The 25,404-nt window shown below is 48.0% G+C and overlaps 3 protein-coding genes and 1 long non-coding RNA gene across 11 annotated transcripts in view; 1 reads left to right on the top strand and 3 right to left on the bottom strand.

Moving 5' to 3' along the window:
- exd3 (exonuclease 3'-5' domain containing 3) overlaps nt 1-9,821 on the bottom strand; it is a 61,227-nt gene extending 51,406 nt beyond the window's left edge. The window contains exons 1-2 of one of the 4 annotated variants that reach the window (XR_010819984.1): nt 9,696-9,821; nt 3,641-3,726 (exon numbers count right to left, since the gene is read on the bottom strand). Coding sequence is in view for 3 of the 4 variants with exons in the window: in XM_066713218.1 (XP_066569315.1) it covers nt 3,641-3,668 (28 nt within the window). In the remaining variant the exon portion in view is untranslated. Of the gene's footprint in view, nt 1-3,640; nt 3,727-9,668 lie in introns of all 4 variants that reach the window. The other 3 variants (XM_066713218.1, XM_066713216.1, XM_066713217.1) reach the window with 3 other exon arrangements.
- Nucleotides 9,822-9,837: 16 nt separating this feature from the next.
- wdr31 (WD repeat domain 31) lies at nt 9,838-17,958 on the top strand. 3 transcript variants are annotated; one of them, XM_066713220.1, is made up of 10 exons: nt 9,838-9,910; nt 11,353-11,559; nt 12,156-12,285; nt 13,063-13,137; nt 13,229-13,373; nt 13,870-13,970; nt 14,631-14,698; nt 14,948-15,089; nt 15,675-15,837; nt 16,172-17,958. In XM_066713220.1, exons 2-10 carry the CDS (start codon nt 11,513-11,515, stop codon nt 16,327-16,329), a joined length of 1,029 nt encoding a protein of 342 aa, XP_066569317.1. In that variant the 5' UTR covers nt 9,838-9,910; nt 11,353-11,512; the 3' UTR covers nt 16,330-17,958. The 3 variants fall into 3 exon arrangements, with proteins under 3 accessions (XP_066569317.1, XP_066569318.1, XP_066569316.1); XM_066713221.1 differs by having other exon boundaries at nt 9,857-10,414; nt 14,948-15,076; nt 16,172-16,303; XM_066713219.1 differs by having other exon boundaries at nt 9,861-10,414.
- LOC136758663 (uncharacterized) lies at nt 15,730-19,140 on the bottom strand. 2 transcript variants are annotated; one of them, XR_010819985.1, is made up of 3 exons: nt 18,734-19,140; nt 17,625-17,659; nt 15,730-15,857 (listed from the first exon to the last, which is right to left on the bottom strand). It is a non-coding gene; the product is annotated as an uncharacterized LOC136758663 (long non-coding RNA). The 2 variants fall into 2 exon arrangements; XR_010819986.1 differs by lacking the exon at nt 18,734-19,140 and adding an exon at nt 18,349-18,460.
- A 745-nt stretch (nt 19,141-19,885) lies between these two features.
- LOC136758659 (RING finger protein 223) lies at nt 19,886-23,943 on the bottom strand. 2 transcript variants are annotated; one of them, XM_066713215.1, is made up of 3 exons: nt 22,332-22,873; nt 21,920-21,995; nt 19,886-21,728 (listed from the first exon to the last, which is right to left on the bottom strand). In XM_066713215.1, the coding sequence occupies exon 3, from the start codon at nt 21,583-21,585 to the stop codon at nt 20,998-21,000; it is 588 nt and encodes a 195-aa protein (XP_066569312.1). In that variant the 5' UTR covers nt 21,586-21,728; nt 21,920-21,995; nt 22,332-22,873; the 3' UTR covers nt 19,886-20,997. The 2 variants fall into 2 exon arrangements, with proteins under 2 accessions (XP_066569312.1, XP_066569311.1); XM_066713214.1 differs by having other exon boundaries at nt 21,589-21,728; nt 22,332-23,943.
- Between the last annotated feature and the right edge of the window lie 1,461 nt (nt 23,944-25,404).

Here is a 25,404-nt window from a genome sequence, read left to right as displayed (position 1 = left end):
TGCATGTGTCTGCCTGTGGCCCTGCTGCTGTGAACACTAACACCCCCCACCCCCCCCCCACGCAGAATGGCAGGGCTGCTCTTCCTCATACTTCAGAGAGACGGGGGGCACTGGTGGGGTTGTTTTTGTTGGCAGGACCGAGATCCTGATGTTTGTATCCAAGATTCCCTGAGAAGGGACTGTGGACTGGGAAGGAGGGGGGGGTGATTTCGGGATAAAAGGGAAGTGATGAGGAGAGATGCCAAGCTAAACAAATCTCCCCTTGAGCAATCCCATCTGCTCAGGCAGGCTGGCCTGCGTCTCCTGCCCACCCACCCGCCTGCCCTCTGTCTTGTCCTCTCAGTCTGTGTCTGACTAACTCACTCTATCTTGCTCTCCCATTCTCAGCACCCCCACCCCCCACCCTCCAGCCCCCTCTCAACCTTCCTCCTTGGCCCCCCCCATTCTTGTTTTCCTGCTTTCCGCGTTTGCAAGCGCTGTGGCGGTGGTGTCGGACATCCCCAGGAAAAGGCCGCAGTTCGCTCACGGTGTGGGAATCCTTCACGGCAGTAACCTCTGTGATGCTGAGCCTGGGAAAAAACACATCGCTCTCTCGCACTGCGCGCAAGAAAGAGAGGAAAAAAAACTCCTTGTGCACTTGCCACCAGCGTGAACTCTGCACAACACAAGGGCTCTCTGTTCCCCGGCATCGGGCTCCGTTTCCTGTTACTCCCTTCTATTCCCAGCTAATGCCTTCTATTCCCAGATTCTCCACTGCATTGCTTTCCATTCCCAGATCCTCCAGTCAGCTCTCTACTATCTCCTGATCCCTTTCTATATCGTATGCCACAGGTGCTGTGCCCACGTGTCCAGGCCGAGTCGTGGGCAAGGAACAGCACGGGCAGAGTCAGGATGGCACTGCAGGTGCCTGGGGTGAGCCACAGCCCGCCACATTGCTTACCGGTAGGCCGATGTACAATACAAATGCACCATTCAAAGACTTCCCCCTCCTCCCCTCCCCTCCATTGCTCTCTTTCCACCTTTCTATACCCACTTCCATCCAACCATCTGTCCTTCCTCATCCTACCTTCTCTATCCATTTCCCATTTAATATCTGTCCCACTCTCCCTCCATCTCTCTCTCCCTTCCTCCCTCTCACTCACCCTTCCTCCCTATCCCCATCTCCCTCTGCATCTGTTCCCAGGCCTGCTCGCTCTCAGAGTTGGGCAGGAAGTGCTGGCACGGAGCTGCCCTTCCTGCCAGGCTGGGAAGCTTCCAGGCAGCACAGCTTATCACTGCGGTGACCAGAACAACAGCACCGGGACAGAAAGAGGAGGAGGAGATATAAATTGAATATATTATATACATTTAAAAAAATGTAAAGCATAGGTGCTCATGGATGGTGTGATTGCGGTCGGGCTCGTTCACCAGCCAGAGTCACTTGGCTGCCGTGGCACCTGTGCTTCCCCTTATTCAGCCTCTGCTCGTCGTGGCAGCAGCCCCACCCCACCCACGTAGCCCCAGTCTTCCTCACCCCTACGACACCCTGGAGAAGGCCCACCCATCCCTACTGAGCTGTGGCATTTCCTGGTTTCCCTGTTCCTCACTGTTGCATTCTTCTTTCTTTTCAGTTTATGTGACAGTAGCAGCATTACCAGTTTGAAGATGCATTGGTGTGTCTGTGCAATTCTGATTTCTTTTGGCCTCTGATAAACCCCGGCGGGTCTGCTTGTGGCCACACACTGCTCATACAGGAGACGGCAGCAGTGTCGCTGGGGCACTCCTGGAGTATTCTTCCCTGGAGTTTTTTCTGTGTTCCTGGTTTTCCTTCTCAAGCTGCCTCAAAATTGGGATTGCCTTGCTGCCTTATCAGTTTTTACTAGGCTGCACTCATCCTGCTGCCTCTGCTGATCTAGTCTCAGCAGGGGACAGCGACGAGGATGAAGATGCACGTGTCCTGAAGTCTGTCGTCCTCCTCCACTTACAAGCCCCACAGCATGAGGCACCAGAGAAAAGAGGTCATTCAGAGGACTGACATGACTCTTGTGCGGTAACACTGCCTGGCTGTACAGGGACTTTGGTGACAGCCTGTGCAGCACCGGGGTGTTACTGGTGGGTCACACAGTCTGAGCAAGGACCAGCTTTACAGCCCGAGGGGAGCAACACTGTCAAACAAACACTCAGTAAAACTGCTCATCCCGGCATACCCCAAGGGAGAGCTGGAGGACCTGCAACACACGCACACACGCGCACAAACACACAATGTCACACGTCTGTGTTGCACAGCTGGCTCTTCTCTGAGAAGCGGACAAAGAAGAAAGTGAAGAAGAAAGAGGAGTCCTCTAAAGTAATGAACAATGTTGATAAGTAATCATAAACAAATTAAAGAGAGAAAGAAAAAAAACTCAGCTTCCTTGATTTGTTGCAGAACCCTAGGAAGTCCCCACTGCTATAAACATTAAAAAAAAAAAAAAAAAAAAATGAAGTCTGGTAGGAATTGTTTTGACTTTTCGAAGAAATGTGAGGATGACAGGAGTTGAAACGCAGGACACACTGTCTGAGTTTGGCTCATTTTTGTTTTGTTTGGGGTATTTTTTCCAGATGTACAGAGTGAAGGACCCCCTGCCCCCCTCGCTCTCACTCTTCAAATCTCCCCCCACAGGCACTGGGCCTCCCTGAAGAGCTCCTGACCCCAAACAGCAACACTCCTGTCATGTGACCTTCCCAACGACCCCTGTCTGACACCCCCGGGAGGTCAGCTGGAGAGTAGAAGAGCAAATTGCTGCAGAGGAGACCCGACAGAGCACAGTCACATAAGGTTACTGAACAAGATATAAAAAAATAAGATTATATATCTAATTTATTCGAATTTATTATAATAAGTTTAAATCAAGATTCTGCATTCTGTGTCTTGCTTGGCCTTGCATGCAGACTCTGCGTCAATTCAGCCTTTCTGGCGATATACTGTTACATGGGGATAAAAAAAAAAAACACTTGAATAGCTGCTTCAGGACTGGCACACAAACTGAATTCCTCATCATCAGACAGACTGTTTAACGCCCCCAGTTTCTCGGGAAAGGCCCTGACAGCAGCCTGAAGTCCAAGCTCAGCCAACACCAATATGTCAAGCCAGGCCCACACAAAACTACCCCCGATCCCTGTCAACTCAGTAGAAAACTAGCGCTAACCTTAATGAAGGCCTGAATTTAACTGGGGACTCTGAAACCGGACCAAAACTAAACCCTACTATAAAAACTTCACTTCATGTAAACTCACACTTTCACTACAATGATCAGGAGAATTTTCTCTACACGAGCTAAATGCAGCCTTTATAACATTCCTGCCTTTGTCTGTATCCTTAATTCAAACTTCGCTCAGTCAATTAATTCTAAAATTCTACATTTTCTTCAGCTGTGACCTTTGGCCAAAGCAGATATGGCAGCTAATGGGCCTTAAATGAACGAGCATTGAACACCTGAGTAATATTCAGAGTCTCTGTGCTGGCCGCTAGTGCTCTAATTAAACAGACACACATCTGCCAAACCCAGAACATCCCAGCGCTTTGTAAGCCATTACAGCTAGGGGGGAGGAGGGGGTCACCAAGGTCACAGACTTGCCCCCAGGATGAGGCCGTCCACCCCGGCGCCTGGCCGGAACTCACCCTGGAGTGCTGACCCTTTGCTCATCATTCAGTCTGGATGTCCTGGTCACTGTCTCACCCTCCTGTTGGCGGCTCCTCTCAGTACCCTGGGGACCACACAAAGAGTCAGCACAAACTGGTCAGTACACTTAATCTTTATTAGTATTCTATAGTAAGATACCAGCACTGAGATTATGAACCACTGATGCTACGAGGGTATCCGTCTCAGACTGGAATGTTATGGCAGTGGAGAGGTTTTTTTTTTTTTTTCTTTTTAATATAGATCTATGTATATCTATTTCTACACAAGAGTGTCTGACTTACAGTTAGGTTATGGCTGTGGTTCTGCTGGGTGAGGCAGTTTTATATTGGGTACTGCTGCTTCTTGTATTAATTTATTTGTTTGGCATATGGTTGTCATTATCAGTGTTCTTTTGTTTTAATTGTATTTATTGATTTTGCTCGGGTTAGTGATCAGCTTTGACATTTGCGACTCTACTGGTGTAATGCAGATGGGATGAGGGGCAAACAGGAGACCGCATTTCTGTGTCTCCATGGTTGGAGCACTGTTACAATACTGTATCCCAGATTCGGCCGGTGGTGCCAAGACATTGCCAACCCTTACAGGGAGGATGCAGAGAAGGGAGGGTTTCAGGACTGAGCACAGCATGGAGCCAGTGCAGCACATGGCCAGATACAAAAAAGGATCTAACCGTCTCACTGTCCCCACCGATATCCCACCAAGGTGTCAATGTGCCGGCAGCACATCCACGAAAAAACACAGTCCGCATAAGCTAGGCCACGCCACGCCTCCCTCCACATGATATGATAGAAGTCCATTTCCTGTGACCCTTGACCCCAGCTCTAAGCAGGTCACCAGCAGCTCAAGCCCAGGCCGTTCATCACTTGCTCAAAACAGTTAGCAACACTAAGCAGCCTCTGAGTTAATGCCAGCAATTCTTCATACTGCAAACAATTCACTGCTGCCAACCACTGTACTGCTGCCAGAATTCAACATTTCATTTTTTTTTAACTGACTTTGTTTATTTTAAACAGGAAAGGGAATTGTTTTCAGCATTTTTTTTCCATTTGTCTGAGAGATCACCCCCCAAAGCTCTATGAGTTTAATTGAATTACTTTATTTATTTATTGGGGGGGTAACATATTTGTCATGACTATTATATTTAGCCCTGAAAGACTGCATTTTAAACAGTATTATTAGCAATAATAATACAACTTCTGATTAGTTTTGTAAAACTGAATGAAAACATATAAATGTCATATCAGAAATAAGCAAATCTATCAACACCTCCCCCTGCCTGTCTGTACTTGGCGCTGAGCAAACCTGGCCTGTCTGCACTACTTCTTACTGCAAGTGCAAAGAAAGAAAGAAACAAAACCAAAAATAACAAAACACACCGAAGAACCACCTCATGAATCTGAGCAGCTGTGGCGGTGGGGACGGGCTGCGGGCACGGGAGTGTGTGAGGTCTCTGTACCTCTCTCTAGAGTCTCCTGCACCAACAGGCCAAGGAGCAGAGACTAGGGGAGGGGAGGGAGGTTGTTGAAGGGGGTTGTGGAGCGAGGGGGGGGGGGCGGGGTTGCTGTTGCTGTTACTGCTGCTGCTGGCCCCGGTTCAGCCCCCCTGTGGGAAATCCAGCCAGAGACAGGGGATGCCTGCCAGCTGGCCCAGGGAGAGGGTTTCTGCGGGGCTCCGAGGATGTTTTCTTAGCTCCAGAGTCGTCTGTTTCCCTTTCTCCACTAACACTGTGGGAGGCTCTTGGCTCACAGCCTCTGTCTTTACAGCTCAGGAGGACCAGCAGGGACAAGACAGACCCCTCAGCGCACAAGCTCTTCCCTCTTGTGGCCACTCTGGGAATCACACCCTCTGCCAGCCTCGGGCATTATCAGTCTGTTATAATATGGTTTGCATTGCATGTACACACACAAATATGTGTATATTCTTGTTTATGTATGTATATGTAAAGAGAGAAGTGGAGTGGAATTATAATTACGCATCGCCCTGTTAACTCAGTTCAAATCTTGACAGTTTTCTCTACTTCGAAAGCAGTTCTGAGGAAGGCTGCAGCAACAGTCTATTTGTTTTTTATAACTGGCCGATGCCTCCCTCTGCTGGTAGTTCCCTGCATTAACAGCTGTGGAATATAAATCCACAATGAATGTAGTGGGAGCGTGACTGTCACACTTAGCCCTTGAACACAGGCAGATTCTCAGAGTGGGTCAAAGGGAAATACCGACTGGGCTGCAAGACCCTGAGATTCTGCATAGAGAGGGCAGTTGCCAGTGGCCAGGCGGTCCCAGCGGCAGGAAGCAAAACAAATTGAAAAAACTAAAAACCTCCAAAAAAACATGTGCACATTGCATTAGAATGTACCGATTAATCTCATGTTGCAGGAGAAGATGGCTGTAAGAGGGGGGCTAAAACTCAAGAGCGAAATCACAAGCTCTTTGTTTGTTTTTTTGTTCATCACAGTAGTGCAAAAAAACATCTGCAGGTCTCCAAGAATGATCATCAAATCAATAGAAGATATTCTCTTGGTGGGGGAGGGACAACAGTTGGTGGGGGGGTAAAATACTATTACAACACCTTAATGTAGCCTTAACCCTTATTCCATGTGGGTCATACCATTGTTTTCCCCTGTTCGGATCGCTCTCTCTGTCCACTGCCCGTCAGGGTCGCCATGGATAATTATCACCAGCATAGTTAACGGATATTTAGCAAACATCCCTCCCCTTGTAGCATGCCAAGCCAAAGCACACCACACCACACAGCTGCCAGAATACCCCCGACAAGCCACCTCCCCTCCCAAGCCAAGCACCATCACTGAAGCAACACCACTGCTCCTGCTGTCAGGGAGAGGGGCTGGGGCCAGGCTGTGGCCATTGTGAAGCTGGGGGGGCTGGCGAGCGAGGGAGCGGAAACTTCAGTGTCTTCAGAACTGCTCTGGCGTTCTCTGATCAAAGCGGTGTCCCTTCTCTCTCGCCTGCCCACCGGTCCGCAATCGGATCACATCTAACCCAGCAGACACACTACCCTGCCCCTGCCCAACCCCACCAAACAAGCTTTGGGCAAATACGCTCTGCTCCACACACTGTGCTGCTAAGCTTGTGTAGGCCCCCCCGGCACAGAATGGGAGGTGAACTCATCAGTTCCAATTCTTTGAATATACAGCTTACAGCTATGTGCATTGTTTAGCTTATTATGCATTTTATTTTGTATTTGTAAAGTATATTTTTATTTTAAATGGTATACAGAATGTATTTTGTATTTTTCTTCTTGTAACTGTAGTTTGTATGCTGTGAGTTTGCACGTCCTGGGAACACATGTACTGTACTATTCTGTACTCTATGCCTCTCCATGCTTTCACCATGTTCTCCCTCGGCTGGCCTATACTCAGTGTGGACATGGCTCTACTGCAGGCAGCTGTTTAATAAGAGGTCACGGGTCTCCCCCAGCAATAGGAGACGCCGCGTTCCAAAGCAGCTTTTTAACAGTCCAGCACGCTACTCTTGACCTGGCACACCCTTGCATTCATTAACTGCTTTTTATAATTCAACCAGTTTCTGAAGCCTTTTAAAAAATATATATTTTAAATATACCAGGTCTAAGGTGGGTGAGGTTTTAGAGTGCATACTGTAGGGATGTTGGGGCAGGGGTGGTGTGCCTCGCGCTCCATACAGAGGGAGACTTGGACTCACAGGGATCACAGGAGCACGGTGCTGTGTGAATGAATGCTGAGCGACTGAGCAGCTGTGGAGCTGGGCTCTGACAGCAGACACAGAGTACCGAGGGACACCTTGTTAGCATCTAAGTACAGGCTTGTGTTTGTCAGGGTGTGTGTGTGTGTGTGTGTGTGTGTGTGTGTGTGTGTTGGGGGGGCGGGCATTGATGGGGGGGTGCATCTGTCAGGGGGTGGAAGCGTTGCTTAAGTGATAAGTCCTTAATGAGAGACACACTGCACGCCACGCTTCTACCCCCTGGAGGGAAAGAGGAGAGGGGGTGAACAGGAGGAGGTGTGGAGCGTGTGGAGTGAGGGACTCCCCATACTATACTGCTGGCTTGATGCCTTGCCTTTGTCATTTTAATGCCCCCTGCCCCCCCCCGACATACACACAATTAGGAGAACAATAGAGGTGCGTGCTTAGCATCAAGCTGTCATAGCTTCTGCTATCAGCTGGGAGTCCCTATGCCACTGCACCCCCTTCTCCTCCCATAACACACACACACCTCCTCCTGCCTCCCTCCCTCCCACCCCAGACAGCAAACATGCTGGCCCATGCTCGTTTTCACCCCCACACTCCCAATTCCCAACACCCCCCACCAACCTCCGCATTGCAACCATGAAACAAAAGGCATTAACATAATCTCTCCTGAGGATCCCGATGTGTTCAGTCCACTGATTCCTAAGTAGTAGATTTACAACAAGAGAACAGGTACGAAAGCAAATGAACCACCAGATATCAACAGCATCACTTCAGATTAAGAGTGTGAATGCTTTCAACTACAACCTACAGTGTCACGTTTAAAATTTGAATTAATTGAAAATCGATTTGAAGAAACAGCCCCTCACTGTGCACACTGTTTGACAAGTCTGTCCTTTTACAGGCACAGCATGTAGGCTACATCAGCAGGGCACCAGCAGTCACACACATACACTGTCCTACCAATCCCAACAACATGATTAGCACAGCTGGGCTGTGCCTCTGCCAATCTGCTCCCCTTCCAGGCCCCGCCAGACACAAACAAGGTTCCTGCACGAGCCATTGGGAGAAGCCATCAGCTGCATCTCAAAGGACAACAGGACACATGCCAAATAAACAGCATCACCTACAACAAACACATCATCAACAGCAGCAGCAACAGCAATACCCTGTCAGCTGCTGTCATCCAAATGTATGCAATTTGTCTCATGTTCTCCTGACCTGGCACAGCAGGGAGAGCTGAGGGCACAGCAGTAGGAGTCAATATTTGCAGCGAGATAAAAACTCAGAAGATGAGAGCCCCCCACATCACTCCTCAGAAAGGCCCCTCTGATCAAACCTCAAACTGTCCTCTTGGTAATGTCCCTCAGCACGCATTACTGCTGCCTCATGGATTTCAAATATAAATATTGATCTTTGTGGTCCTAGCTTATTCAGTTGGTTCCCCTAACAGGAGACTGGGCAGTGTTTTTTGTTTGTTTACTTTGTGGACAATATAGTCGCATTATTATTGATATTGATATTGACAAAGTGTAGTAACTTTCTTCAAAGTTCTGCTCAAGGGGGGTTTGTATTGTATTAAAAGCCAAATGTTATTATTTTTCAGTCGAGTCCCGTCTCACACTTTGCCCTATTTGGCTGGACCAGTGGTGTAATTGTTAAATACGCAGCTATACTATAGCCAAGGGGCCGAAGAGTAGCTAGTAAGTGTAGTGTGGTGTACTGTAGTAAAGCGCTACAGTATAATGTGTTGTACTGTAGTAAAAACACAGTAAAGTATAATGTGCCCTACTGTGGTAAAAACACGCAAATTCATTTTAAACACTGCCATACAATTTCCATCCGGAAGTTGACCACTGGATTTTGTTAATTCCCAGTAAAGGCAAGGTACAGCACTGTGTTCAGCCTTCATGACACTCATTAACACATATAACACGTACGACGGCGACTAACGCTGAAAACCAGTCAGTGACAAAGTGCAAATCAACCGTTAAAACGCAATGCAAAAAAGTAACAGTACACACAGATAACGCCGAGGTGTATTAACTACATTAAATCACTGTTGTACTAGTGAAATAATAATCAGTTAGTGTAATTTATAATTCGTCATAGCTTGCCATTCCTATCAGCAAAATAATAATTTTAACGATATTCATTTTTTTTGTATATATATATATATATACAATATATATATACACACACATATTGAATCATTAATTTTTTTTCTCACGTTTCTGTTAATTTCCCTTTTACTCGCTTCGGGGTACGATGTGTGTCGGTGTTGTATTGATTTAATTTAAATTAATTTAATGTGATTGTAACTTACATTCGAGCAGGAAGTATGTTAACTTACCCCCGGAAATGCCTGTCGGAAGCGGCTCAAGCGGCGCATGCGTGTGCCACACTGTAAACCGTCCGCCGCCGAGGGGACACTTGAGCACGACTCGAGTTCCGGACCACAATAACGAAAACACCACCGAGGAAGACCACTGCAAAGGATGTGATTCATGAATGGCTAGTTCACTGGCTATGCATTAATCAGTGATCCCGAATGATGTGCCCCATCGTGTAAATGAGTTACTTTCGTATTACCAGCAACAACTTTTTAAACGGAAGTAAATTGGACCTACTGCGTCTTAAAATGTGCTAAGACTTCTGAGTATTGAAATGTTACATCCTAGTACACAACACACACGTGTCGAAGGGTGTAGAAGCAAGTGTGTGATTTGGGACGCGGCCATTGTGCCCCTGTCATGTGACCGCCGGGTCCCTGGTTACAGAAAGCGTCGCTAAGGAAGTGAGCGGGGAACGGGGTTTTAAGTCGATAACCTCAGGACATATAAATATATGCACGTATTTATTTTATTTGATGTATTTACTTACATAAAGTGAATTAACCCAGACAAGCTCCCGGAAGCCCCGGGTACAACAGGGGGCCAGGAGATCATGGCTCTGTTGTTACGGGTGCAGTTCTCATGAGGTTGGCAGTGTTGGATGCATTGATTTGCTCCCAGGAGGAAGAGAGTAGCAGCACGACACACGCGTTATGAGAGGGGGCAGGATCAGAAGCTGGTGAGCGATTCCCGATTTAATAAAATAAAGTATTTCAGTTAACCGGCTGTATTGCATATGTCTATAACAGACTGGTATTAGGACACAGTCGCTTGCTAGAATGAAAGACTGCGATGTTATTAGCTGTGTGTGCAAGATCTTCGTTATGTGTTAGAAGGTCATAGTGCGTGCAATTCTATAACAACGTGTTCAGTAAATACACACACGCATACAGGAAGTGCGAAACGGGCTGCGTTAGAAAAGCATGCAAATACTTGCGGCTAACGGTGACTGCAATATCCTACTGGAACACAGTGCAATCATTATAATAAGTGCATGGGTGTTTTTCACAGTTTCTGTTCACATTGAAATAAATATATATTAATTTAACTAAATGCGCAACTACTCTCTACTACTGGTACTTCCATGTCATGTCATATTATTATTAGTAGTAGTATTATATAGGAAACTATTTTAAAAATAGTAATGACTAGGTTAAACGTTGTAGAGGGACACTACAATAATCTTAACATATTTTTTTAACCAAATTATATTCCAGTAATGCCTGGTTTCAGGACACACCAATTCTCCATTACGGATCAGGCAATTCTCAGTCAGCAAACAGATGGCCCACCTGCATTGGTCCTGTTCTAATTTGTTGCACACCCATCATAATGCCAACCTAATAGGCTTTCCAAAGGGCCCCTCCGACAGCGCGGAGTGGCGTCTGTGCGGTTCTCAGGGCTCAGACTGCTCTCCAAGACAGGCCGCTGCTGGGCTGTGTGTTGCGTGCACATTTAGGCGTGCATTGCGGACACACAAGCAGATGCACACAAGCACCCTGCTCAGCCCTGGGCCTAGCCTGAGTCTGCGTCTTCACCCCTCCTGCCTGGCTGTCTCCCCTCGAGACTCCTGTTTGTTGAAGAGAGTTTTTCCTGTCTGTCTTTGTTGTGCTTTAGGTTTGCTGGGTGTCTGCAGGATCTCTGGGCCGGTGTCGGTTTGTGAGTGGCCGAGATGAGAAGTGGAGTCAGGGGTTGATCTGGGGAGCAGCGGTTGGGGGTTTTACTAGCCTGAGCTCCAGGGGTGCATTGGTTCCTGTGCCTCCCATGCTGCACAGGAATGGGGAAGCTCCAGAGCAAATACAGATGCCGTTCGTCTGTGTACAGGTAAGACCTTCTCAACATTTGCGCTTGCTACAGGCACCTGCTGTGTAATCCTCCTGCAGAGTGTTTACCCAACAGCCACCATCCTAAAGATACATGTCTGGTGACACCTTCAGGAAAGCTTTATGTGCCTAAACTGAAAATGAAAGGAAGTGGAGTGAAGGGGATTCCAACATCGAAAGCAAAATCAGCTTGGATATTTTATGTACAAGAAAAGTTTGGTTTAATTCTCATGTTGCACAACCAGTTCATCGGCTTGTTTTAAAAAACATTTGGGGAAAAAACATGATAATGAGTATATAATAACACTCTAGAACAGTGCACCTCAATGCTATTCCTCAAGGGTCAAAATGTTTCCTGGTTTTCCTTTTACCTGAATTCATAATCGGTTTTCTTTTGTTTGTTTGTTTCTGTCTTTTTATAATGTATATTTTTTAAAACCATTAAAAAAGATCACCGTGAGTTACTGGGTGGTAATGTTTGATCAATGGACAGGTCACAGTCCTGACGTTTCTCAATTATTTAGTTGTTATCGAGGCCCTATTGTTGTTCCATTCCTGTCTGCATTCCTCAGGTGCCGTGTGACTCTCTCCCCGCAGGGCAGTGACACGGGAAGAGGAGCCCCCTCCCACTCAGCAGGTGCTGCAGTACAGCCCCGCCCACACCGATATGGTCAACTCAGTGGCGCCTCTGAACTCTGACCTCTGTGTATCAGGAGGAGGTGATAAGGTAACAGGACTGTAGCAGGTAGCAGGTAGCGCTGTCACAGAGGTGACCATCCCTTTAAACCTAGATGCAGCAACATTTCGGTAGCTGGTCCTGATGATCGAAAACAGTATGCATTATTGTGTACATTAGTGCAGGTCTCCATGTACGAGGAGTTCATTTTCCTTGCAGCTTATAAGATGTTGGAGGTGCGTAAGTTTTCTGCTTTTTGTCCTGCAAACAAATGTGCCAGGCAATTTCTTGGTCCACCCTTCCCCTCCCCCAGGGTGAACTAACACATTATACAACTGCCAGCCTCCAGCTCTACTGCGTATTAACTGCTTCGGATCTGTTTATAACGACAACGCCCCGACCAAAGAGTTAAGAGCTTTGGACAAAGGAAGAGCATTCTCCCATATTCTTACTGCAGTAAATCTGTTCAGTAATTTGGCAGTTTTTCCCCTGGTTATGCCGTGTATTCCGCATTGCCTTCGTGCCCCAGTGCCCTGTACCATGGTTGTTCCACATTACCCTACCTCTCTGATGCCTCACTACAGTTCACTGTTGTGTGAAAAAGGTCTCCACCGGACCTTTATCAGGGCAGCTGCATTTCAATCCTAGCAAAGCACACCAGTGTCCTGGCAGGAAAGCTCGAGGGCCCGCTCCTGTCTCTAAGTGTGACCCCTCTCCACTGCTCTGATTCAGCAGTTGGGCCCAAGCTGTGGCCCGGTGCAGCATGGGTCCACGACAGGAAATAGCCGAGGAGGGTCACCTCAGGGCGATGTCTCTTCTCTCCCCCAGGCAGTGGTGGTGTACGACTGGAGGATGGGCAAGCTGCAGCACAGGTTTCCAGGGCATCAGCGGGAGGTGACCAAGGTGAGTGTGGCACAGTAACTCTCTAAGGGTGGTGCAAATGGATGGCGTGACGGTACAGTGCCCCCTGGCTCACTGCCTACTGTGTGTACAGGTGGGCTGCCAGTATGGCTCCAGCAGACTGTTCAGCGCCTCCCGGGACCTGACTGTCCTGATGTGGGACCTGCATGGAGGGGACCAGCCTGTGCAAGAGTTCTGTGGGCACGACCTAGTGGTCAGTGGCCTGGCGGTCAGTCCAGGTGGGTACGATCTCCAGGGACCTGTGTCCACTCACTGAGGCAGTGTCTGCACTGTGTGTGACGAGGCTTCACAGTTCTTTCTTTTAAAGCTACAGACCTGGGCTCCCACCGCACCGCTCAGAGAGTGTACACATGGTGCTGCAGCTGCCCGTCAGCTTTCCAGCATGGCTTGCGTGAACCTAATGGAATATCGGAATTTAGGGTGCAAGACGTGTCTGCAAGAACAAAATGCACCAGGGTTCCTCAATGGACTATACACTGTAATATTAAGAACTGTTAAATTAGTCAATATTAATAAACATCAGATTTTTTGTGTAGGATAAAAACTTTCTGTGTGTTTCTGTGTTTTCTGAGTTGGAAAAGAGAGGGAGGAAGCCCAGACAATTGTTAATTAATCTGCATTTCTCACCGACCTCAATTCAATGTGCAGTGTCTTTTACAATGCTGAGCCTCTTCAGGGAGTGAGTGAGATTAACACGGTGACACTGGGGCCCAGATGGGTCCCAGCTCTGCACAGGGTCCCGGGACAACGCCCTGTGCCTGTGGGACGTGGAGTCAGGGGAGTGCCTGCTGAAGAATGCGATCTCCAGGAACCTGGTGAGAGACACAGTGTGGGAAGCCGTAGGCCAGTCCCTGTCCTGCCCCCCCACGGCCTCCCAGGTCCTTTCCCTCACTGAGGCCCTCTGCAGGGTGGGGGAACGACTGGGTCAGACTGGGCTCTGTCTAACAACATCCATGTAAAAATTAAACTTATAAATCGACTTTGTTACGAGTTTCTCAAAGCCCTTTAAAGGCAGATGAAACTGAAATAAACGCCAGTACGCCGGACACAGGAGGCTCGGTCCAAAGCTGCTCTGAAACAGCAGTGTTTCTTAACCTGGGTGTCAAGGTGCTCGGTGCAACAGAGATCCAGACGTGGATGAAAACCGTGCTCCATAATTCACAGGCACAGCAGCAAAATGCCCTCTCACCGTATGTGTAAACGTAAATATAATGCATATAGCTACACATGCCGTATGATTAACAATAAGACAGTGTGGCGTTAAATTATACAGGAAAAGGCAGGTGTACGGCACACCCAGTAACTAGAGAGAAACAGCTTCAGTCCCCTTCCAGCAGTGATAAATATTAAATGGCACAAAGCAAGGCAAGTGACTCAGGATCAGACATTGTTACAGCCCAGGTTCCGTGTATGCCAATCAGTAAACAAGTCCTTTGTTTCTTTCTTTATTTTGCTGTTGCTTCGATGTCCCCCAGGTGACTCACCTATGCTGGGTGCCAGGAGGCTCTTGCGTCGTGCAGACATCAGAGGATAAGATGGTCAGGTGAGTGATGTGGCCAGTATGACCAGTGCAGTGAAGATGCAGAGAGCATCGGGAGAGGGCATTCACACCCAGGTTTTCACGCTGCCCTTCACTGTTCTAATTGGCTGGTCTCCTTGCTCTGTCCTTCTGACTCAGTGCTGTGTGTGTGTGTTTTACGTATGCATTAATGTCTGCATGTTATGTGTGTGTGTGTGTGTTGTATGTATGCATCTATGTGTGTGCGTGTGTCTGTGTTTCTTGTTTCTGCAGGCTGTGGGACTGCCGCAGTCTCCAGGTCTCCAGCACTTTCCCACCCAAGCAGCACATCCAGACGCACTGCGACGTGAGCAACGATGGCCGCTACTGCTTGACCTGTAGCCACGGCTTTGGAGGACAGGGGTGTGAGGCCACAGTGAGCGAGAAAGAGATACAGAGTTACAGAGAGAGAGAGAGAGAGTGTTCAGAATTATTATCATTGTTATTATAATTAATATTAGCACTGGTATTATTTTCATTGTTATTATTATAATCATAATAATTACCAATAAAGCAAATTTGAATTTGATACAGAGTGACCAGTGACCTTCAAATCCAGTCCTGCAGGGTCCACAAGTACAGGAGTTTGAGGGGTTGGCTGCTTTAGGCCCAGACAGGGTGCTTCATTAATGTCTCTGGTTAGTTGGCATAATTAGTTTGGTAATTGCAGCAGAGTAGAGGTCAGGGCTCTGCATTCCCAAATGGAGGTCACAGCTGTTGTACCCTTGAGCAAGATACTTTACCCAGATTTTTCCAGTTAAAACCCAGCTGTGAGATGTCTGATCAGTTGCAGATTTAGAGATGTCCTGCATTCCACTGTAGAGCCGGGGAAGCCCAATGGCCATCTTTCTATGATCCACTTTGCACACTGATGCAGAATCTTGGGCACAGTCAACATACTTTACTGAAACAATCCCACGCTGTTCCCTCTGTCCCTGGGTTCCTGGATGATCCTGTTTAGCTGTGGGACTTGCGACAAACTGGCAGCAAGGTGTGCGAGTACAGGGGTCACCTGCAGTCCGCCACCTCCTGCCTCTTCCTGCCGCCTTCCCCGGGCAGCGCCCCAACCCTGGCCACCTCATCCCAAGACTGCTCTGTCAGGATCTGGGACCAGAACTCAGCAGGTAAAACACACACTGTCCAACTATCATTTAGAAAAAAGTGTTTGACAACAAGAATCGAGAGGGTGAGACAAAGAGAGAGGGAGAGAGAGAGAAAAATTATGTGTGGAGACACATGAAGGGAATGGCCTGCCAGGTAAAAACAAACTTGACCAGATTCAAGAGCCAAGGAGTAAGAGAGCAACTTACTGAGTCCTCTTGTGTTTTCTTTCTGTTCGTCTGCATATGACTGTGTATGTGTGTGTGCATGTATGTCTGGGTGTGCATGTGTATGTGTGTTTGTGCATGCGTATGTCTGTGTGTGTAGGTGCATGACTGTGTGTCTGCTTCCCTGCAGCCTGCCTGACCACCTTGACGCTGGATGGCTCGGGCCCGCTCTCCTCCCTGGCATCAGGTTATGCCGGGCACCTGCTATGTGCCAGCTTCAACACGGGGATCCACCTGCTAAGTCTGCAGCTTGACCTGGCCCGCCTCTGCGAGACCGCACGCTTCTAAGCCCTGGAGGCGGGTGGGGGCAATTACAACAGCTCAGGGACTCGGACTTCTCTGCCCACCTGTCCGCCATCACTCACAAGAGCAGGCTGTGGACAGTCCTAAAAACACTGGAGAAGTGGTCCATTTCGGCACATCTTATCACCCGTATTTCATTATTATTTTTTTTACTAACCCCCTAAATCGACCTCGGCTGTGTTGGCAGCTGTCAGGTGCTCTGCTCCATCCACAGCAGGCTGGAGTTTGATCCTGGCTGAATACCAGGCGTGAGCCCATCGTCAGTGACTTGAAATTGCACAGAGCAGATCTTGAATTTGTGAAGAGTGTGGGCTATGTTAGCTTTGGAGGGGGATATGCACAGTAAGGGCCAGTGCAGGAAGAAAATTAGTAATGAAGATCAGGAAGTAAACTTCCAATTAAGGGAGAAAAGCTTGGTAGAGACAAAACAAACAAAAATGTAGTGAAGTGTGTGAGTACATAACTTAGATTCTTAGCAGTGAGATAAACAGTGGGAGCTGGTGTTTTTGCGCTCAAACGAAATTCAAGCAAATCGATCTCTCGTCAGCCTGTGCGACTCCAAAAGAGAGCAGGCAGAAGGGTCACACCTTAGAGGTGCAGTGGCCAGTTGCATAAAACAACTTAAGTGAATTTTCACCTTAGTTTTCATCTTAACTGGAATTTAAGTTTAAGTGTATTGCATAAGACAACTTTATTTTATTGCCTTAAGGGTAAGGTAATGTTGGTTAGGTTGATCACAAGTATATATACTTAAGTATTTCCCTTAAAGCCTTTTTATAATGGCCACATTTCCACACATTGAAAATTGAGGTGAAGGTTCACACAAGGGTGTTCAGAAATAGAGTGAATCCTTTGGATACACTGGATAATGAGATAATAATGAAAAACTACTGCTTTAGTTAGTTCAATATTTCAAATATCTGCGATGCTGGAAACTGATCTAGAAGCACAAACTAGGAGGAGTCGCACATTGCTCCCTGTTCTATGGGTACTGGAAGCACTCCCATTGTTTGCCACTAGCAGATTCTAAGCAGTTGTTGGAGATATTTTTCATATTCAGAAATCTACAGTTAACCGTATTATCCACAAGGTTTCCAATTCTGAATGTTAAAATGTTGGACAGTTAATAAAAGTTCCCAGAAACTAAGTTCAGAAAGGCTTTGGGGTGGATTTCCACAGTCACAGAATTTCCCAGAATTTCAGGCGTTATCAGTTGCAGCAGCGTCAGACTGCAAGCACCACAGGAATATGAAGAAACGTATGTAAATCAGAAAACTTACCACTCCATTAATATGCAGTGTCTTTATGATCCGTCCTGCAAAATCACAAATATTGTTGCGTCATGGCCTGGTAGTACCCACTACTCCACAATTTTAAAATAGCAAGATCTTCTCTTTTGTAACTGGAATATATTTTTTTGCCATTACTGCAATGTTTTCATACTTTTAATTTCAGAAGTCGTCCTCTGCACGGTGATGTTTCGTGCATTTATAGCCTCTGTTATTTCATCCCACAGTTTTTGTTTATTGATTGTTGTCACCTGAGGATTTAATCTGGACATAACTATATTTTTCTTTTTACTGTACTTATCAAGTAAAACATTTTTTTTCTTCATACCAGTTGGGGTTTCATCATTTTGCCATTTTCTTGAGTAAATAAAACAATTATCTGCATTGCAACATTTCTATGGTAACCAGCCTGCAGGTTGTAGCAAAAGGTGAGGAGCAAGACACTTAAGGGGTTTTCCTAACCTAAGGGGAATATTTAAGGTGGTTTATGGAACACTCTTAATTAATCCCCTTAGGTAAGGGAAAGGTTTCCTCAAGTTAACAACTTAAGAGAAGTACTTAAGTTTCTGTCTTTTTCATAATGTTGCAATGTTGCGATGAGCACATGGCTGACCTTTCCTCATACACCTGAGACCAAAAAACAACAATCTTTTACCACACAGGCACTAGATTAACAAAAGGCAAAGCAACACTGCCGACACCTCCTGTGACTAACCTGTGTCCTGCTGTGGAGACACGGAGCAGTCATGGCTAGTGAACCACCTGCACCTTTTCGATCAGCCCTCTCTGTCCTTCTGCCTCCCTCCCTCTCTCTCCCTCCATCTTCCTATCCCTCTCTGCCTTTCTCCTGCTGTCCTTCTCTTCCTCTTGGTTTCTCTCGCTCTCCCCCTCTCGCTCTCTCTGCTGTGTGCCCAGGTGGAGAGATGTGATGGCTATCTGAGTTGTTTGGTTCACCACATGGAAATCGACCTCTTAAAATTCTGCTTGCACAATGAAGCGTCTGTCTGTGAATGATATGCCGGGCCCCTGATGGAAAGCAACTAGCGATCAGCTCATGATAAGCTATGGTTTATTGGCAGTATTATTTTGTATTTACTTACTGTTATCCACAAAGCAAAGGATCCAACGTTAGATGTCAGGCTGGCAAGCTAACAAAGACACAGTGAGCTCCACTTCCTACCCACACACACACACACACACACACACAGACACACACACTAACTCTCACACACATAACCACAGTGACACTCACATTCACTAACACACACACTCACAAGGTGACACTGACATCACACACACACACACACACATACTGAAACTCACACACTGACTCTCATTCTCGACACATGCTCACACATACACACACTCTCACAACTCGCACAATTGGCCTATGAGACTCACAGGCAGGCTGCCAGGTTTGTGGACTGGTAAAACAGGTTTGGTTGTCATGGCATGCCCAGTAGAAGCTGATGTAGACTTTCTAGAGCGAGGGAGCAAAAGCACTGCAGTTGAGTGAATGGCTCAGATATTTCAGTCAATCAGAGTGAAGACTTTTCCATAGCTCTCCTCCAATCCAGGCCCCACTGTCTGCCAGCATCTCCAAACACTGCCCACAGCCTCCGCCACCACTGACCACAAGGCTTCAGCCCGGGGGGCAGTGGACAAGGTGCCCAGCTGGCATTGTTGTAATTGAATGGGTTGTATCAGTATGAATCCCTCTATGCACATAGTGGCTTCACATTACAAGGACCCTTATGTATCAATCAGGAAACACAATAGGTGAAATAAATAATAAGGTGTCAGTTCAGGTTCTTGGGATTGTGTTTGTTAACTGGGCCTAGTGTTTTCCCACTCAAGCCTGGGCTTGTCTCTGGCCTTGCAGGAGTGACATAACATACATCCACACAATGGGCGGCTCACTGCTAGTGTTCTGTCTGCGTGTGTTGTTCCTTGGAGGAGCTAGGAGACGAACAGGGCAAAATACAACAATGATATTCAAACCATTGCCTGTTTGTGTGTGTGTGTGTGAGTCCAAAAAGCACAGAACAATATGTGGCGACTGGTCTGTTGATAGAATTCTAGAAGCAGTTCACAAAATTAATCACAGAATGAACTGTGACCTGATTTGGAATTTTATGACAAACAAATTCTACAGGTCCCATGGTTACAGAACTGCCTGAGACTTAGTCATTCAAACAATGCTGTCTGAAAGATTGTCTGAGGAATAATTAATTTCTAAATAATCAGAATAATCAGAATAAAATACCTTTAGGTTTTATTTATTGAAATGATGTTAAAAAAGATCAACCAAAAATAGGTAGAAACAGGAAGTAAACTGTACAGATAGAATCATAGTCCTGTTTTGTTTCTGCAGTGATAGAAACGCTTTCCAATTTCCAAGCTGGCTGTTACTTTTAAAACAGACCTGCCACTCCAGGCCAAAGTGCTGTCAACACATTCCCCTGCTCTGGCTGCTGGTCCGCTGACTGTAAAAGTTATTTACATCAGCGAAAATAATGACAGTAGTCAGAACCCTGCCCCCAACTCTTTATCTAACACTCAATATTAAAAGCACAAGTACACAATGTGACCTGCCTTCTCCTCATATTCTGGTTAGTTTTCAGAGTTGGCATTGTCCGTGTTGGGGTCACACACCTGTGGAGGAGGAAAGAGGGGATCCCCGAGCATCAGTCCAGCATATTGGTATAGACACTTTGATCAGCATTTTCTGGGCATTACATTTACACACAGATACACTGCTTCATATTTTACAACTTCTCCACTGAAGCAATAAGGTTATTTGCTACAATTGTTTTTTTTTTAATATGAGTTTGCCATGGTTACTGATGAGGAATCGACAGACCTCATGGAACGTAAGCTCCCTGAATGGAACAGTAAGAGTATTCAGAACGGCATTGCTTTTCAAATTTGATTGATAAACACAATCTGTAATTCATCACACCTAAAGTAAGTGCAAAGGTGTTGTACTGAACTCATATATATAATAACTGAAGCAGCAGTTCTTACTCCAATAAGTCAGATACTTGACTAGCAGCACTGCTTACGGACTGTTCTCACACAACTTGTTTTTTGTTTGTTTGTTTGTTTTTGTGGCAAGTCTCCTAATACAGTTTCCCATTCGTCTCCCACAGTTGTACAACAATACTCCTAGGCCAGGATAAAGCACAGCGAGAGGAGAGGAGCTGGGAGGGAGAGCAGACTCCAACACCCCAGCTGTCCTCCTATGTCACAGAGGAGAACTATATTAATTCCATGAGATTGGGGAGAAGGGGCGAAAGTTCAGTGGATGCCTGTGCTGGTGATAGGCAGGTGGGCATTTTAGTGTGCCCCCTCCCCCCTGGATTCAGGGCCCCCGGCCCAGGATGTAGATGGGGAAGAAGATGGTGCAAAACAGGATGATGAAGCTCAGAGTGACCATTGTCGTGAGAAACCAGAAACTGCGCCACACCTCCCTGCAGCGCAGCCACCTCGGTGTCCAGACCGTCACCAGGTCCAGAGGTCCAGAGTTGGACGTGCCCGGGGCAACTCTGGTCAACTGCAGCCTGACCACCATGTCCTCTCCAGGGTCATGTATCAGACGTTTGGGGCTGTAGGCCGATTGCGTCTTCCAGTAGCACAGCTGCGATCCCTCTAGCCAGACCCTTTGCAAGCCCCCTCTCTGGCCCAGGGGCAGCTGGGAAACCACCTCCATGTTGGGAGGGAGGCAGGGGGCCCCACCGGTGGGCAAGGGCACATGCGCCCGGCACAGGGGGCACTGGAAGCTCTGGGGTGGCTTGAGGAAGAGGCACATCTGGGCCAGGCACTGCAGACAGAAGGTGTGGGTGCAGGGGGGCAGCTGCAGGGGGCTGCGGAAGGCGTTGTCATAGGCGGAGAAGCAGATGGGACACTCTGGCACGCCGGGGGGGGCAGGGGGTGCCGAGGGAACAGCCATCAGGGAACACACAGTCGGGGTGGGAAGAGGATCGCCTGACAGAGGAAGGGGAGATAGGCAGCTCTGGAGAATGGGAGGAGCGCTACTGAAGAATCCCCCACAGCCACTGCCACGGCCCTCCCCTCTCCTGTGTGGCAGGAGAGCTACAGAAAACAAAAAAACTGTTACTGTGTCATTACCAACAGAGGGGAGGTGGTCAGATCAGCAGATTCTCAGCAGTTCAGTTCAGTGACCCTTTCTGTGCAGAGGATAAGGCGCTATATAGGTGTTCATCTGCCCTCCAACTGGGCAGTGCATGAACACAACAAACAAAAACAAAAATGGAAACACCTACACTGGGCACGATCTCAATCACATGGCAGCGTCCACTGCAGTCCGGCCGGCCAGCCCCTCTAACTCACAATCAGCAACTGGTAATACAAGAGAAATCATCAACTCCAGGTAAACCAACAGCTGCTGTGGATTGGTCTGTATCAGACACCGACAATACAGTATCAAGGTACATGTGTGAAAAACAAGCCCAGACCCAACACAACCCCACAGGTACAGAGGGATCCACTGTAGCCACTCCACTGCCCTCTGACTCGCTCACTGACTGGAGGATTCACGGCACACTGAAGTGAAGGCCGCAGAACCCCTCCCCTGCCTGACCAACGCTCTGGTCTTCAGGACTCAATCTGGGACACTGCCCAGTGCTGGAGCCACTGCTTCCTGCACACCAACCCCCCCCAGCACAGACCACCTACCTATTGACTGTGGGACGGGGTATGGTGGCCGTCTTGTCCAGGGACTGGCTGCTGCTGCGACGGCTTCCTCTTCTTTTTTATTCTCCTCTCCATGCGGTGGGGTTTGCTGCTACTGAGAGGAATGGTGCTTTGGACACCTGCTCTGTTGTTGGAGAACTCAGGGCCAGGGTAACTAGGCTACAGCCAAAACAAAAAGACACAGAGGGCAGGATCCTACACCACACACACACAAACACACACACTCATTCACTCTCACACACACACACACACACACACATTCACTCACACTCACACAAACTCACTCTCTCTCACACACACACACACACACAGGGAGTCCACAGTCAGAGTGCAGGTCTGACCAGCAGTACAGTATCAGTGTCCAGCTGTCAGCAGTTCCCCAGCAGCAGCGTGTGTCCCATTTCTTCCTGGATGCGAGTCGCACTTTTAACAAATCCTGCAGACCTCAAATCTCTATAAAGAACAACAACAAAACAAACACACAAACCAATCAGTTCTGACACTCCCTCCTCCCCCTGGAGTCCCACTACAGAGAGCTGGAGCCGTTGTTGAGTGGGTGTGAATCCTCCTCCTCTTCCTCCTCCGCCCCCCCGCTCCCCTTCCAGGTGCTGGTGTAAATGGGGAAGAAAGCAACCATAAAGAGGCAGAGAATCAACAGCAGGACTGTCCACACCACACACCACATGTTCATCCGGCACCACGCAGCCCCCTGCGCTGACTGCACAGCCACCGGCCCTGAGGTGGGGCGGTCTGGGAAGAGGGGCAGGAGGTCCAGGGTCCTGGGGCCAGAGCCTTGGGAGTCAGGGTCTGAGCAGTGCAGCTGGAACCCCTTCAGCCAGACCTTTTGCAAGCCCCCTCTCTGGCCCGGGGGCAGCCGGGATACCACCTCCATGTTGGGAGGGAGGCAGGGGGCTCCGCCGACAGGCAAGGGCACGGGCTCCCGGCACAGGGGGCAATAGAAGCTCTGGAGGGGCTTTCGGAACAGGCACATCTGGGCCAGGCACTGCAGGCAGAAGGTGTGGGCGCAGGGGGGCAGCTGCAGGGGGCTGCGGAAGACGTTGTCGTAGGCGAAGAAGCAGATGGGACACTCGGGCACGTCGGGGGAGGCAGGGGGTGTTGAAGGGGCAGCCATCAGGGAACACACAGGGCCCCCAGCAGGACTGGAGAGGAGGGGGGTTGATCTCAGAAGTCCAGTTAAAGGAAAGCTGATTTCCACTGATGACAGATACAGTCAGTTTGTAGGTTTATACACTGAAAATCTTGTATGTAGGCACATTCTTTTTTGGACAGACTCTGGCTGTCCCCTCTCCACACTTACTGTTTCTGTGGATGTGCTGTAATCCACTGTACTGAATTTTAGTTTGCGGTGCTGTGCTGTAATCCAATGTATTATATTCCGCTTTTCCAATTTTACGGTCCCCTTCCTCCAGAGAGATTTACGCTGGTCCCCTGCTGACCCTCCTGCTCTCCTGCACGTATGCCAGAGCCCTCTAGAATGGCTAGGCAGCGCTGGCAGCAGCACACGGGCACGGGTCAGCCGGCAGACAGAGTCCAGTGGCTTCTCCCGAGCACGGTGTGTGTTCTGTCCCTTCTGTGTGGCTCACCCCCCGTCTCTCATGGTAACTTGGTGTGAGAGTACACAATACTCTGTACACTCGGGCCTCTTCTCACGAGGTGTGGTTTGGCTTCCATTCAGGCCAAACAGGCACACCTTGCAATTCAATGCTGTGGCCACATCTCCATTACTCCATCTCCTTGACACGTGGGACTAATAGAAGACAGATCAAATATTAACAAGCTACAAAGTATCACATGTTGGTGTGAAGCCTTGGGGCTGGCTTTGCCCGGTGCGGTGGCAAGGGCAGGACTCTCTGGAGACACACAGAGACCCAGCGCTCTCCTCTCAGGACCAGCCTGGGGAAATGCACATTTGCTGACACTTCTTAAGCAATTGAAGAATGCAGCAGCGAGGCACAGCGGCATACGCACCCCTCATTCTGAGTTTTAGATTATTATAACTGTAATTGACATATTTCTGATAGTCAGTCTTTTAACAAGTGGCCTGAGGCTCATTCCACCGAGTGTCGTGGAGGTCAGCCTTGGCAGCCATATTTCCATCCAACGTAGGGCACACCGATGCCCGCTGGCAATGCCGGTGAACTCCAGTGAGGGGGCCCAAACAGGGCTGGGTATCTTGGGGGGAGGTCAGGTGAAGCTGAATGCGGCTCACAGCAGCCCGTGCCAACTCCCCTGGACAGATGTATACTGTTCTGCTCATCTAAGTTATGGTGTTGGTCATGTGGACCACAGTTTCATTGACATTGACTTAGCAAACGAGAAAAACTGTAATATCAGTGTATCAGTGATAGTTTGCAATAGCAGTTGTAGTAGTGCTGTATAATTTAGTTTAGGAGTAGTGTGCATCGGGAATATTACAATTTTGAGTACTATACTATTTTACTTCAACTCTGATTGGATTACACACAAACCCCAAACCATTCTTTCTCAGAGAATGTGTGTGTATGTGTGTTGGTGTTATTATTTTTTTCGAGTCACGACACTCTAGAATGCTTTGTTGGTTACGCATACTTTGTCTTTTGCAAACACTCTGACCAAGAATAAATAAAGGTGACAAATAATGCCCACCATGTTCCATAGTAAACGCAGGTAAGGGTAGCTCAACTAAAGGAAACAGGTGGGAAAGACAGAGGAAACCAGAGTATAGTGTGTGTATGTGTTGGTATTTACTCCGATCAGCCATAACATTATGACCACCTGCCTAATATTGTGTAGGTCCCCCTTTTGCCATCAAAACAGCCCTGACTCGTCCAGGCATGGACTCCACTAGACCTCTTAAGGTGTGCTGGCTCACTGCTTTTCCTTCCTTGGACCACTTTTGAATGGTACTGATCACTGCAGACTGGGAACACCACACAAGAGCTGCAGTTTTGGAGATGCTCTGACCCAGTCGTCTAGCCATCACAATTTGGCCCTTGTCAAAGTCGCTCAGATCCTTATGCTTGCCCATTTGTCCTGCATCTAACACATCAACTTT

This window comes from Amia ocellicauda, chromosome 9, assembly GCF_036373705.1.
Source record: "Amia ocellicauda isolate fAmiCal2 chromosome 9, fAmiCal2.hap1, whole genome shotgun sequence".
Taxonomy (NCBI): domain Eukaryota; kingdom Metazoa; phylum Chordata; class Actinopteri; order Amiiformes; family Amiidae; genus Amia; species Amia ocellicauda.
Note: the sequence above shows the minus strand (reverse complement) of the source record. Positions and strands in the feature narration are given on the sequence as shown.